General features: G+C 39.9%; 1 protein-coding gene and 1 long non-coding RNA gene across 2 annotated transcripts; one reads left to right on the top strand and one right to left on the bottom strand.

The window, feature by feature from the left end:
* Positions 1–678: 678 nt before the first annotated feature.
* On the bottom strand, positions 679–9940 carry mtmr9 (myotubularin related protein 9). The gene is made up of 11 exons (XM_046060060.1): positions 9754–9940; positions 9155–9344; positions 8218–8326; positions 7951–8076; positions 7670–7843; positions 7323–7540; positions 6953–7114; positions 6649–6790; positions 6188–6408; positions 5601–5752; positions 679–3272 (listed from the first exon to the last, which is right to left on the bottom strand). Exons 2-11 carry the CDS (start codon positions 9334–9336, stop codon positions 3109–3111), a joined length of 1650 nt encoding a protein of 549 aa, XP_045916016.1. The 5' UTR covers positions 9337–9344; positions 9754–9940; the 3' UTR covers positions 679–3108.
* Positions 9190–14833, top strand: LOC123977413. Its single transcript, XR_006826663.1, has 4 exons — positions 9190–9353; positions 13853–13924; positions 14197–14260; positions 14688–14833. It is a non-coding gene; the product is annotated as an uncharacterized LOC123977413 (long non-coding RNA).
* Positions 14834–14860: the final 27 nt, after the last annotated feature.

Here is a 14860-nt window from a genome sequence, read left to right as displayed (position 1 = left end):
ATTATGTAGATATTTTATGTGAAACCATTGTAGTATTGTTGTTTTGAAAAATCACTACTTTTAAAGCAGGAATAATTGATTTTGTTGGCCACTTAGGGGCAGTGGAAAAACAAAATTGTCATATAATCACCTTATAAAGATGTTTCATTTATATAGTATATCTTGCTCTTTAAAACTAAATGCTAACTTGTCTGTGTGCCATGTGGTGCTGGACAGGTCACAAAACATGGTGCTGCAAGACATTAAAACGCTCCGTAGAGCTGAAGGGAACTACAGAGTCAGGTGAAAATTCTGTGTCTTAAGAACGATTTATAGTACTTCTGCATCGAATCGATGGCGTAGCCCCGTACCGTATGCCATAGCCTGACATGCACCTCCTCAAAACGACGCAGAAGTATAAATGGATGGCTATGCACGTAGATCCAACACGTAAGTATAAATTGCGCTTTAGTCACTATGAGCGACACCCTTCACGTGACATATGGTTATCTGATCCATTTTTATGTAAAAATATCAAGTAGTGCAGCTGTTTAGTACTATAACACTAATACTTAAGCAAAATTAATCTAGTAATGCATCTATAGTTGATAAAATGAATGACTAAAAGAAAACATACATCTTGCTGTGAGAACAAAATCTCAAAGAATAAAAAAAAAAAAAAAAAAAAAATCAAACATATTTTGTGCTATAATTTTTAATGGCTTGAAAACATAAAAACAATCATCTTTTTAACAAAATATAACTTTACAGACATTAGATCAACAGCGATAAAAGAACTGAAATGTTTACTGTTTTTGCAGTAAGCCGACAAGTACAACAACAGACAAAAAAGCATTATTTGTCCACAGTGCTGATAATCTTTTAGAGTTTTGTTGACTTTGACATAGCAACGATCATTTAAGGATAACATTATGCATAATGCAAACAGGAAATATGTACAGTTTTTATCACACCATAACCTTGATTGAACTCACTGAAAAAAAAATGTGTAGCCATAAGCGACTTTCCCTTTATAAAGCAGTTTAACGTAGTGGCTGGAATCAATTCTGTTTAGTGTGATAATTACATCATTCATGAAGCAAAATGTATGAAATGTATGAAGATGTCATGGGAAAAAAGGAGCAAACCAAACAAAATTGGCCAAGGATGAAGACTGTGGATTTAATTTTACACCCAAAACTGCCATTTTGTTTTGGATTTAAAGTGCAGCATAAAACCTCATTAATAGTATTAATGTAAGCTCACCCATGGACAGCACTGAAAGATGAGCTTTAATGTCACTATGATAAGAGAATTCAGCTCATGTTGTTTTAAATGTGTTTAGATGCATCTTTAAAGACAGGCTGCAATTACAGGTTTAGAAGAAACCCAAACAATATTTCTGGCTTTCCTGGTCATGGACTTGCTGTGGTGAGAAAATGATCACTTTGGATGCAGGACATTGACACATTGCATCGTCAGCAGTGAGTCTACTAGTTTGAGTTTACATGAGTTGGATATATTGGCATTTCACATGTAATATTAAGACATTTATTGTCTGATATGGCACCAGCCGGTGAGTGCCAACATCAAAAATTATGCTAATTGCAAGAACTATAATTAAAAGAGCATGTTTCTGATATTGGATATGCCCTTCACACAATGTGCCGTAGTTTGGGATCTTAAACTACAACACAGCACAAGACAGCTTGTTTAATATGTACTTGAACACAGCAATTATTATAGAACCTTTCAAGATATAAACTTTTCTTTAAAGCAATATCTCATGTTAATATTATATTCTTATTTTTTAAGCAGACAAACCTCCATGTGATCGACACCTCTGGCCATGCTACTTAACTGGAATGCCCAGTCTGATACAGGAATCAGGATATTTTGGTCGGATCCCTATTAAACAAGCCTCCTATCTCATTCTACAGTACAGTACAGTAGGTGCTGGCCCTACCTACGCTTATTATATCATCTCAACGTGCAGCAAAGTCACATGCTGCCTTATAGCACCCAATATGTTGCCATAGTTACTCTGCAGTGCTTCAGTGGCACATACATTCAGCAGGACGTTTGGTGAAACGCGTACCATGTAGTAAACAAGCATCAGAAGGTCGATATTCCGTCCTGGACAAGACCAATGCCCAACAGTTAATAGGAATCTATTAAAACACACTGGGAAGCGGGAAGTGGACTCGCTCACTGAATTTGTAGATATCGGTGTATGTAAATGAGAGTCAGCAAGTGTGAGACGCGGGGGTGTGACGAGGCTTAGCAACTGTGAAATTAGCTGTCAAGCCAAAGCATAATTTATGGAACTGAAACTTTGCTATACACACAGGCACGCTAATATTAGAGTGGGGATGCAATTAACAAATATTTATATATAACCTTTATTAGCTTAATCAATGAATCTATGAAAAAGTCTATGAAATGTCTAAACACTGTGAAAAAAAATTGGTCATTTTGTCCTGACCAACTGTCATCAAACTAAAAGAGATTTTTGACAAGAAACTGAAACCAGTGGATGCTTTAAACAATGACTGAAAGGAATAATCAACTATCTAAACAGTTGCCCCATTTTATTTTGATGATCTACTAATTGATCAATCGACCAATTGTTTCAGCTCTATAGTGGAGGACAATGAGATGATGAGTGTTTGGCTTTTAGCAGCACTCTGAAAAGTAACTGGCTGGCTTTGTTCCTTTTGGTTTCTGAATCTTTCCCTCTCACTCCTGATGAATTCTCCTAGTAAAATGGTATGTTTTCCCTCCTTCAGGGAATTCTTTCAGTCCATTCAGTCATGTAAACTGTGTGAAAGATAACTGCATGAATACAAAACTAAACAGAGGTTGATATTTAACTGAATCTAGGTTTAGGGCCTTTCTATTTCATGTTTCATCTGCGCGGGAAACCAAAAAATAAAATAAAATAAAATCCATAAATATAATTATTTGGATTATGTATTCTCAAACATCTGAAAAGAATTTAGACCTAACAGAAGCTTAAAAGCGGCTGACATTGATCTGTTTTTTTGGATTAAGTTATTTTTTCACATTTTCTATCTCTTTCGCCCATCTCGCTTCCTTTCGCAGCTCTCTCTCACTCTTTCTTTGTTTCTATGGTGTCTGCAGCAGAGGGTCTTCAGTTTCCAGCTGAGCCAGCTGCCTGCGCAGGGTGTTTACTTTGTTCTGAAGCTCCTTGTTATATTCAATTATATGTACCATTTCCTCGTACGCCTCGTCCAGACATTTGGAGGAACGGTTCCAGCGAAGAAACACTCCTGTAATAGAAAAGGGGGAGAGCACTGTGAGTATATCTATAAAGAACAAAAGAGCGTACTGTCCTACTAGTGGCTCTGTGACAGGCCCAGCGGTGCTTTCAGTTAAACACCTAGGTCAGCATTTTAAACTGATCTGATGAATTGAGCTGATGTTTAGCAGGTACTACATTTACCATGTCCACCATCATGATTTGGTGTTTTTGGCACTGAACGTAATAAAAACACATAAAGGTTCCTTCCTTTTCCTACACTTACTCTACGATGCTAGACATCGTGCACAATGTGCTCCAAGACTGGAATGTACAACACATTAAGGAGGTGACTTGTCGGTCATAATGAGACAGCAAGTGTGGCATAACAGAGATTTACTGTGCATCCATATGGCTAAAATGTCACGTATCTGACTCTGACTTTTAACTTGGCAGCGGAGCGTGCATCAGTCTCTATGAAAGAGTTGCGTAAGCAGGATGTCTGTTGCATTTTGCGTGGTTCAGTAGTTCTCATACATTCCAGTTCATATAGAGTGGAGGTAGTGACTCTAAGGCTTTAGGTGGGCTGGGGGGCCCCCCTTCACACAGGATCGACTGAACCTAACGACCCCGCTCTAATCTGTCTGGACGCCCTCGCTCTCTTTTATGAATAGCTTGCTTTGCTGTGAGTTGATTCGAGGTTCAGTAAATTCAAGCATAGACGCTCGTATGACTTTTCTGGAATCAATGAACGCACAATTATTCAAATTCACTGAATTCTTTTCATTTAAAAAAATTCCACAAAACAATGTTACCGTAAGAAACTCATTTTGACTTATTTGTTGCACTGAATGACTTCACATCACATCTCTGAGGCCATGAAATGTTGGAAAACGTATTTCCTGCAGTTCATGCTTAAGGTGAAATCTAATTAATTATATGCAATCCTTGATTTACAATGTTGATAAATCACAAGAAATCTCTTGCTCTGCTTAGAAAAGACAGCAGCCTGAAACAATCTCAGTCTCACGCTGTTACTGAGGGAGGGAAGAGCATTCACCCACTCAGATTTTCTCTAAGCATCATGGAACTATCACTGTATGACTGCTCATTTTGTTTCTCACCATTTGGTGCTTTGAAACAAAGTTTATTTCAAAGTAATAAAGTGGAAGAATTAGACTTCTTAATGAGATCAAAAGAAGTGATTACTCTGTGATGTTTTGTGCTGAATCTGTGATATTCTGACATCAGTTAACAAGTCATTTTGTCATACTAATTGATATTATGTGGTGCAATTTAAGGCTTAAATTTATAAATGAACTGAGACTGTTGCTACAGTCAAGTACAAAAGTGTGCCACAGGACTAGGATTAGCATACATACAACTGGTAACTGATAACTAGTAGTAAACCATCACTGGCTCAAGTATCAGTAAGGTTACCTTAAGTACAACCTATAATAAGACAAACGTGCAAGTCAAACACATCATAGATATGCCAGAGAAGCAACCAGAGCCATGTTGAAAATGTAAAAGGTGCTGAGAGACAAATTAGTGCATATTATCATTCATATGCTCTTTATTTATCACAGCTTGTTATGTATGTACGATACAACAATTTGTAGAGATTTACTAAATGTTTATTTTCACACAGAGAGGCATTTCCAGTCCTTAAAATGTCATGTCAGAAGTCATGTAATTGGACATGGGGCAAATCTGCGTAAAATGTGTATGCATGCCTGCATTTATGTTTGTAACTTTGAACATACAACCGAAAGTAAATGAGGACCAAATACGTATGTTGCAGTTCTTACAATTGGCTCACAGGGTCACTCAGTTTATCAGTGAGGCAAATGGTGGAATCAATTGCGCCCCCTTCTGGTGAGATTTCAGAGTGTCTGAGCAGAAACGTAACCACTGATGGGACAATGAGCCATTTTAAGATCACAGTGGTTTTCCCAGCCATGGCTAACAACCGTTTTAGGCTCACACTTGGTTTCAGGCCCATCTTCAGTCCAAGAATAAACCAAAAGACTGCTGTGAAACACGTGTCATGCTGTGGTCCTACTGGTTGATGCACCCCTATGCAGCCTTTCTGTGTCAAACAAGCCTACTCCCGGTCTGCTTTGGCACACATTTACCAATAAATCTTGCAGTACATACATAAAAGACCGGTTTGCGTTTCATAGTGTAACACAAACCCAATATGGCTGCCTTATAAAATAAATTTAGTGTTGAGACACACTTGTTTATTGCAGGGTACACATGGAACAGACTGATGTTACCATCCCTTCAATAGACAGAACCTCTTAGGTCACCTGCAGTATATAATCTCTGCATGCCTTTTGTGTTGGTTCCTTACCTTCCCACAGCAGCAGACTCTGAGGGGCCACGGAGGGCCAGATCACAAGACTGTTGGCCTCATAGAGCGGGTTGCTCAGACGCTCCAGTTCTTGGGGCCGATTCACCCACGACCAAAGGGACACGGTCTTCTCAGGGAGCGACAGTTTAGCCCTACAGAAAGGGTGAGAGGGTGTTAGGGCAACCAATCAGAACAGTCAAAGTGGGCTTGTAAACTGTAAAATGACACATCTCGGGATGTTGACATTGACGTTGGTGAAAATATTCAGTTAATGAAAACTTTAGATTTGACTTTGGGAAAGTCACCTAATCCACAACTGTTTTAGTAAAGCTGCTTAGTGGCCAGTAGCTCAAGAATGTGAAGGAAAGGCTCCATAAAATACTCTTTACATCAATGTCATGAAGAGGACATTACCACACTAATGGCCTACATGCAGTAATTTCACTCTTATAAACACTGACTGTATGGCTGTTGTATTTGATTGCATTAAACTATGCAGGTGTGGTGTGTATTACAGACCCTCGCTCGATCAAAATCAATAAGCATATGGCTGACATAAGCTGGTGTGCCAACCTGAACAGACTTACCTCTCAGCTGTACTGTTGCCCAAGAAGGTTCCAAACTGAGAAGCATAGGCGTGTTCAAAGAGCAGCACCAGGAAGCCCTCGCTGAATTCGAAGGAGCATGGAAACTGGCGTAGGATCTGCCACACACAGTCCAAGAAGAGCAGGAAGACGGGGGCCTCTTGTCGGGGCTTGCTGTTGGAGTAGGCCGACTGGGCGCAGCGCTGCTGGAAAGGGTGGCCTGCCTGGGATAGGTGGTAAAAGAGGTGAGACGGGTCATGAGGAGAAATGCAAAGACCATGATGTCTATGATGATATTAAAATGGACGTGATTACTTCTAGTAAGACATATAAACCCCAAACTGTATGTAAAAAAACAACATGTAATTTCAAGCTTTAAAACAAGATATTCTTTTATATCCAATTAAAAAAAAAAAGGTAAAAAAAAGATTTTGGCTGTGTTTCAAAAGGTCAGATAAACTTACCTGGAGCCACTCTCGCTCCACCAGGCCCTGGAAGCCTCTGATGGTCCTGCAGGCCGGATCAAGGATAATCTGAGCCAAGGAGGTCACCTGCAGGGTGGAGTCTGCCCCCTCTGTGCCGTGAACGAGCACTGATGCTCCCTCCCTGAGACGAACACACATGATTATGGTAAGTAACACAGATTCATTACTGAAAATTTTCTCAATTCAGAATGTACACAGCAGATGAATTGCAAAGGTATTGCTTATATTGCTTAGTATTTACTGGCCCAGGATTAGTTTTAACAAGCAAACTTTGTTCCCTGACCTGTCGATACACTGGGCAGCCAGGCAGGCAGTGGTAAGGATCTCCTTGACATGAGTCTGCCAGCTGGAAGCTTCTAACTTGCTTAACCAGCGGTCCATACTGTGCGACTGGTCGTTACATGCCTCTACGAGCTTTATCAGGCTTTCCTGGAGGACATTAGACCTGGAAATCACACATTTATCATAGATTAGTTCATATGCAGTATATTTAATATAAATTTCAGCCATACAAAATACATGTTGAACAGTTAAACAGTTTTTGACATGTAGATCAGTCAAACAATCTATCCAAAGAGTACTCTTAACAATATGTATTTTATGAAAAGCTGCAAGATATATGGAGCCACTGCACCGCTTTACTGACCACTCACCTTTCGATTGCCTTGTGGATCCTCCTCCACTGGGGGTAGTTAGCCTCAGACTCAAATCCTCCACCTCTAGCCTTGGCTTGCTGGGCAACGCTGATGGTGCGCGTGTCAATGATGTAGCCACGTTTGCCTGGCCGCAGGGTGGCGTTGATCAGCTTCTCGTCTTCCTTACACCGTCGCCCGTTGGTGCCTGTCAGAGGCTGCCCTGACCGCATCATCACCTGAAAGTGGAAGTAATATGAGGCAATTTTCTAAAAACACTCCATACAATTAAAACTAAACCATGCTTAAGACAGTGTTATCTTAACAGCCATTACAGAATTTAAAAAGAATATATATATTGTGCTCACCATGCCATTCTTCTTGTGGTAGTAGCTAAGTACTGGAAAACGACCGCCGTGACGGAAGGTAGCTACTTTCCTCAGTGTGTCATCATCAACATCTTTGGGCACTGCCACTAAAGGCGGGTATGATGGACACACACTGAAGTCCTTGTTGACTTCGCTCAGTCTCCACTCATCTGTCTGATAAAAGAGATGATGACAGGTTAAAAGAGGGGTGTTCAGCATGTACAAGAGAGGGCTGAGAGCATGTTGGGTATGAACGTTTTTGTCACTAGTCACGTCCATACCATAGACTCCAAATCTTTAAAGGCATCCTCGGGAAGAAATGTTTTCCAGCCATCTTCTATGACTTCAAACATGGGCCGGTAGAAGAAAGGATACATCAGGGAGACTGAATCAAGAGTGGAGAGAGCCTAGAGAGCAATGAAGAATATGTATTGGGTAACCGCAGGTAGAATTTCATTTGGCATAAAAAAAATAAATAAATAAATAAATAGGAAAACTTTTCAGTTAGTAAAAGTAAAGATTTTGCAGTTGAAAGTAATCAGTTTTACCTCAATGGAACTAGTAATGTTCAGACATTCCTCCATGCCAGGGACATCAAGCTGGATCACCCTCAGGTCTTTGCATTTGACTATGATGCTTCCCAGAGGTCCCACAAATCTGAAAGAGAAGTCAAAGATTTTATTCAAAAGCTGAGCACAGCAGCTTCCATGGAAAAAACACAGAGGCTCAACAATGCTGGTACCGATGCCTCGCAGCGAGAATGCGATTTAATCTCCCCATGTATCTCATATGATGGGGAGTTGTGGAAAGCATGGCAAAAGTTGCACCCAAAAAGAGTTCTCCTTACATGTTTTGTTTTAGAGTTGTTGGATTTCATCTTTTCTAAAAGCCTGCATGAAGGTGCAGCCAGAAGTGCTGATTAATCAAATATGGGTGGCAGGATAGTGCATTCATGTGCAATCATTAGTTTACTTGCCAAGGTTTAATCCTCAATGCTGTTTACAGCTCCCCATCCTTCTTAACCGCACAAAATAAATTCTCAACCTGTGGGAAACGCTGTAGGGATCGCACACAGTCAGACTCAAACGTACTGCCACAGTTTCAGATCCTCTCTTCACTGTACAAGTCTAGTGTAAGGGTAACACAAGAAGAAAAATGTGCTCAGCTCTGGTGCATGCTATCACAAGAGTTTCACTGAAAAGACAGATGAAACCACAGTCAAATACAACTCTACTTTCACTCTGTGTTTCCTTCCTTGTCCAAAATTATTTCACCAAATACATGCCCTGTGGATCTGCCTCTGCTTTCATAATGGGTTTTAACAAAGTGGTCATACAATGCAAAAATATGTTGCACAATGTCCCATTTACATGTGTCACTGTCTTTTTGGATGCAACTAATGAAACTGCAATTTCACAGAGACATTGCCTGCAAAACGATTAAGAAAACAAGTGTTGATAAAGCAATCGATAAGAAGCTCATCACCTCTTCTCTATAGAGTCAATGTTTGAATGAAGCAGCCACAGTTCCTCTGTGTTGTCCTGTCTGGAGGAGAGAATCAGGTGATGACCAGTCAGACACAGGGTCCCCTCCACCGTGGGCATGAAAGGCCGATGTAGGACAACGCCATCCACCCTGGGTGTCTTTATCAACTCTGCAAACTCCATGAGTAGACCTGAAGAAAGTAACGTTACAGCAGTCAGCCCAGTCACAGGGGGGAAATGATGAGGATGTGTGTTTTTTAAATATGGACAACGATAACTTATTGATTAGCGACTAACTTACTGCTTTACTACTGTTAAGACAAACTAACTCAAACCCCAATGGGCTGTTTTTAACGGAAGATATCAGTAAGATACTAAGCAAGTCGATGTCAATTGACATTAAACCAATATATGCTGCAATAATCTGTCAGCTAGCTAAAGTTAGCTTCATTCAGGAAATTATGTGGCTAATGTTAGCTTGCTAGCTAATCGTGACCGAACGTATAAATTGCCAAAATGTTAACAACACACATATTGTAAATGTACAAAACAAAAATATTCGTTTTTCACTGATGCTAAAATGACTTGTCACATATTTACCTGACTATCTTCTTGTTTAATCTGTCGTTGGGCGAGACGGGTTCGTTCACAAAAACACACCGACTGGAAATAGCTGACTTGTGAAATTTGGCTCCGGGCAATTTGCAAGGCTAATTTCGAAATTCTTTAAAAAAAAACCTCTATGGTTTCCGATCATTTTGAACATTTACGCTACAGTTGAATACCTGCAAAGAGTTTATACCGTCAACTCGGGATTAAATGGTACAACACATGCGTGTATGTTTAAATTTATGACATATGAGATGTAATGTCATGTAGCCTTTGCAAAATGTCATTAGTGAAGCCACGCTATGATAAAACATTTTAAATTAGGATAGCCTACAGGGATAGTTCTCAGTGGTAAACAAGGGGATTTAGATTGTCATGCAAAGACTGTGCAAAATGTTTTTAACGTTACTGATCATGTGTTCAAGCATTAAATGGATATGATCCATATGATAAATCGCACAGGTATTTATTTACTCATTCATTATGAAATGAAAACGTAGGGCCTACAGATTTCCTCCATGACACATATTTGTTCTCATTCCTGCTGCTGCATAGCCTGTGTTGAGCTGGTTATATTTTTTAGACTCACCCATCTAACATATATTCATCTCCTGCCGCATGAAACATCTAACAATATCAAAACGTGACACTAGGTGGTGACATTGAAAGATTTTTGAGAGGCTTATGGCGTTAAAAAACTGAACAGCATAGATCCACAATTCAATAATACCTTGATTTAAGATGTCTGGAAGGTAAATTCATGATCATGATGCATGATCATGAAAAATACATGATTGTGTGTGTCATTTTGATAACAAATCATAGATTGAAGGGTAGGAAATGGGCCCCAAACAAAGGTTATTATACTTTTGCATTTTTCATTAGGATAGTTTTTATTTTTATTTCCTTGTGACTTCTTATTTGTAGTTTTAGTTTAGTTTTTATTAATTTCAGTGTTAGGTTTTAGTCTTTTGGGCCCTTTTCTCCTGACTTTTGCCGCCATGATGCCAGGCGAGGGGCGTGGACTACAAACTGGCACAGCTAAGAAATTGGAGAATAGATTTCATATCCACCCCAAACTCCCAGGCTATTTTAGGCCCTATAAAATAAACTGACAATGATTAGGCTTCTCTCTAATTTTAGTGTATTCTAGTTACTTTTGCAAACAGACATCAGCCTACAGTTTCAGTTAGTTAAAGCCTCATTTTTATTTTTATTTTTATTTCAGTAAATGAAAATGTTTTTTCACATAGATTTCATGATTTTGTTAGTGTTAGTTAGCAATAATAACCTTGCCCCAGATGCAAAAGTAGACTCTTCGGGCAGACTACAGGTGATTTAAAAGCTCTTGGTTGGTCAGCCAGATGACGGTGACCTGTAAATAACTGTGAACAGGCAGTGAAACCAGGCTGAGTAGATTCAATGAAAACAGCAGGCAGGCAAGTTGTCATGACCATGCTGGAAACTAGAAGGCAATAATGTCCTCTGATGTCATAGGAGTCATTTGGAAAAAATGGCAATTACAATAAAATGAAGTAAAACAAAGAGTTTAAACAGGTAATCTAATATCAAGATGTCCCATAAAATAAGTCTAGGGAATGATTTCAGTGAAATGAGTCCACTGAAACAAGTCCAGTGTCAGTTTTTCAGATTGTTTGACAGTGCCAGGTTTGTAATAAGGGTTAATGTGGAGGTCAGTGAATGGAATCCCTTGGAGGATGTGTAGTAGACAGTGTGGGCAGCTTAGTGAAGCAGAGGGCAGGGAAACTTGGAGACCCAGCTTTTCCAAACACCTCCAGATAAAAGAGCAGCACAGAATCCTGGGAACAGAGAAGACCTAACTTCTCTGAGGAGGAGAAGCCAGAAGCACGGGCAGTGGAAAGACCAGAGTTTAAGAATGACCATAGTAGAGAATCATGTGGATCCTAACAGCTGGACAATGTACTCCATCAACTATTGCCAAGTTAGCAACAGATCAGTCTAAGCCTGAGCTAAGCGTAACCTGCGCTTTCCTACATTATAAACACTCAAGTTATTGATTGATTAAGTAAAATAGAAACCTACTCACACTCATAGATAATAAATAGAATTTGAGCCTAGATCATAAGAGAGCCGGCTTCCCTAATAGCAGCTGGGGGTTTATTCCAAAAAAGGGGGGAATACGGTAGATAAAAGCTGTTGCCTGAAGATCTTGTCTTTAGTTCTTAGGATTGTGAGGAGGCCTGCCTGCTGATATCTTAAAGCACATGAAGGAACACACACTGACCTTGAACGGGAGACTCCCTAAAGAGGTGAACACTTTTGGAGAGAGAAGAAGAAGAAGAGCAGATGGCTTGGCAAAGGCTATAGTGTTCCTGTTTGTTGTAGAGACATCTTTGTCAGGGCTGTGTGTGTGTGTGTGTGTGCGCGCAGTATTTGCTTCAGTTGCTGCCTGTCTGGGCTTCACAATAGATGGTTTGCTCTGGGCCTTTCTAGCCCACTTCATAGAGAATGCATGTACAGACGCCAGGGCTCAATTGAATGTGAAACCCGGCGTTGCTTTACAAACCAAATAACTGCCCTTTCTCTGAGGAAAAGATGCTTTGCTATGGCTTTTTTTAAAGAAGAGGGGCTGATAAAAATTGCTTTCAAAGCAAATATTCACTTCACAGCCATGTGTAAGATACAATAGAGTAACCTAACCTCTATGTTTTATTTAACAGGATGCTTAGACAAATCTGTTGATGTAGGAGGAAATGATTTACTTTAGCATCCGTTATAAAAGGCTCAGTGATAAAATGTTAACTTTTATGGCAGCAGCTGAATGTTTAAAGAGATAACACTTGATGAAACACACTTTGCTCACTGTGCCTCAGAGGAATCATGACAAAAATATGAATACAGTTTTCACACACGCAAAGTTGCATTTCCCATTAAAAGTACATTGATAGACCGAGATGAGTAATTATAACCAGTAACTGTCAAACTGTGCACCAAGTTGTTATCACTGAGCTTCTAAATTTGTCTTGCGTGAACCGAATGCAGAACGCTCGCTTGCGTCACACAGATCAGATTTTGACATTTATTGACGAGCTCTGAGCATTTTGGAACGTTGACAGTTTGTACTCACACCTACACCATTACTCACTCAAGCTTTTCATTCAATGATATAAAGACAATGTCTCATCCAACCTTTCTGTTCTGAACAGTGTGTTTGTTCTGTTATGTGTTGTCGTGTCGTTATTTTGGGTATGTCCAGTGAATCAGAGTAGTCTGTCATGGCTGGATAATGATGACTTGAACGTGGGTGCAGAGTCTAATACCAAAATTCGTTGTGTAATCTCTGTGAGAAGCTTCTTTATTTGTTCACTCAATACTCCATTAATAGTCCCACATTTTGTCATCATCACCTTCGCACCTCAACAGGGAAAACTGTGAGAAGTGTAGAATCTCCCCGAAGGGCACATGTAGCTGGTTTTCTCAGACCCAAAACTGAGATAAATATAATGAAACATAGTCACAAAAAACATAGCAGGGTATATGTTGCCTCTGTTTTCACATGGATTCCTCAGATTTGCACACTGAAATACAAAAGAGAGAGACGAAATAGTAACAGCTAATTAATAACAGCAATGGCATGTCCAAACCTTTTTGACTAGGGTGGCACTAACTTATCCAAGGGTGGCATGAAGTACACACACACACACACACACACACACATACATGTGGAACATGACATAATGCATTCCCAAGCTCCACAAGTCCCATTTGGTTACTGTGCATTCAGGTTAAAGTCCCCACCGGGATATAAAACATGAAATCTTATAGTTTCTTACATTCCTGTGCTTCAGTTTTCATTTTCATATTATGCAAGAATTTATATTTTATTTGAGACTTGGCGCCAATTCAGAGTGTAATTCACTTTTCATCACTGTCATAAATACAGAATACACATTTTTTTCAGTTTTATAGCCATTTTGGCCTTACTGGTAGATGCACAACTATACATTTGGGCACTCTGATGAGATTTGACATGAGCATTTTCCTGATCTCCTGAATGTTATGTTACATTTTAAGTGTGCTGAAAATCTCCCTCTTTACAAACTTCCAGCTATTCAGTTCCAGTATTGGAAACACACGTCAGTTTCTCTTCTGCTTTTCTGTGTAATCCACCAACATGAAGGTGAGCGAATACTAAGTGATTACATTTCTGTCATATACATTATTTGTTTGTGCTGTAGTTAGTCTTTGTCTGGTATAGTGACCTACACACCTTGGTAAGCCTCAGCAGCAGGAATAGTCAGACAAGCTGGAAAAAAACTCCCATAGACTTGTCATTGGCTTCTCATTGCTACTTGCGTTGATTACACACGAGTCACACCTCTGGAGTACAAAACATAAAATAGCCTTGCCCACAATGCATCATTGATTTGCTCTACCTGAATATGCTCACAGGATGCAGGATTTACATCGGAAATAAAGCCAGCGAAAAGGAATCACTGCCCCGACAGCTCTGCAGGTGCCTTGTCCATGGGTGGAAAACACACACACACACACACACACACACACACACACACACACACACACACACACACACACACACACACACACACGCAGTCTGATTTATTTAGTCTACGCCCCCCTTAGTCAGGCCTTCATCCTGATCTCTTCCTCAAGATGCCTGAGTTATTCTTGCCTGATATTCTTTTAATGTCTGCTTTAATAATCACCCACTCTCTCTGTCTCACACACTCATGTTAGGCCTGTAATTTGTTTTTGTTTTATTGAAAAATGACTCATGCACATTTGCTGCCCTGCAAAGCTGTTTGTTACAAATTGGATAAAAAGTGCTTTATAATTTGAATTGATGTCACCTGATTTGATTATTTTTACTGCTGTGAGGCTTTTCCTGCATTAAACTGCCTACCATCTCCTGTGAACATTAGAGCTGATTCTGCATCTAGTGTGCCACTCAAAAGGCATCCTGGAGGCCCTGAGGAAGAAGAGAAAATGAAGGCTCATCAGACGAAACAGGTTTCATGTGCTGGTACCTTGCACACAACTATACTGTCTTGTGTGCATTCAATCACATTTAAATCCCCCCCCCCCCCCCCCCCCC

This window comes from Micropterus dolomieu, linkage group LG10 (genome assembly GCF_021292245.1).
Source record: "Micropterus dolomieu isolate WLL.071019.BEF.003 ecotype Adirondacks linkage group LG10, ASM2129224v1, whole genome shotgun sequence".
Taxonomy (NCBI): Eukaryota; Metazoa; Chordata; class Actinopteri; order Centrarchiformes; family Centrarchidae; genus Micropterus; species Micropterus dolomieu.
This window is presented reverse-complemented; position numbering and strand designations above follow the sequence as displayed.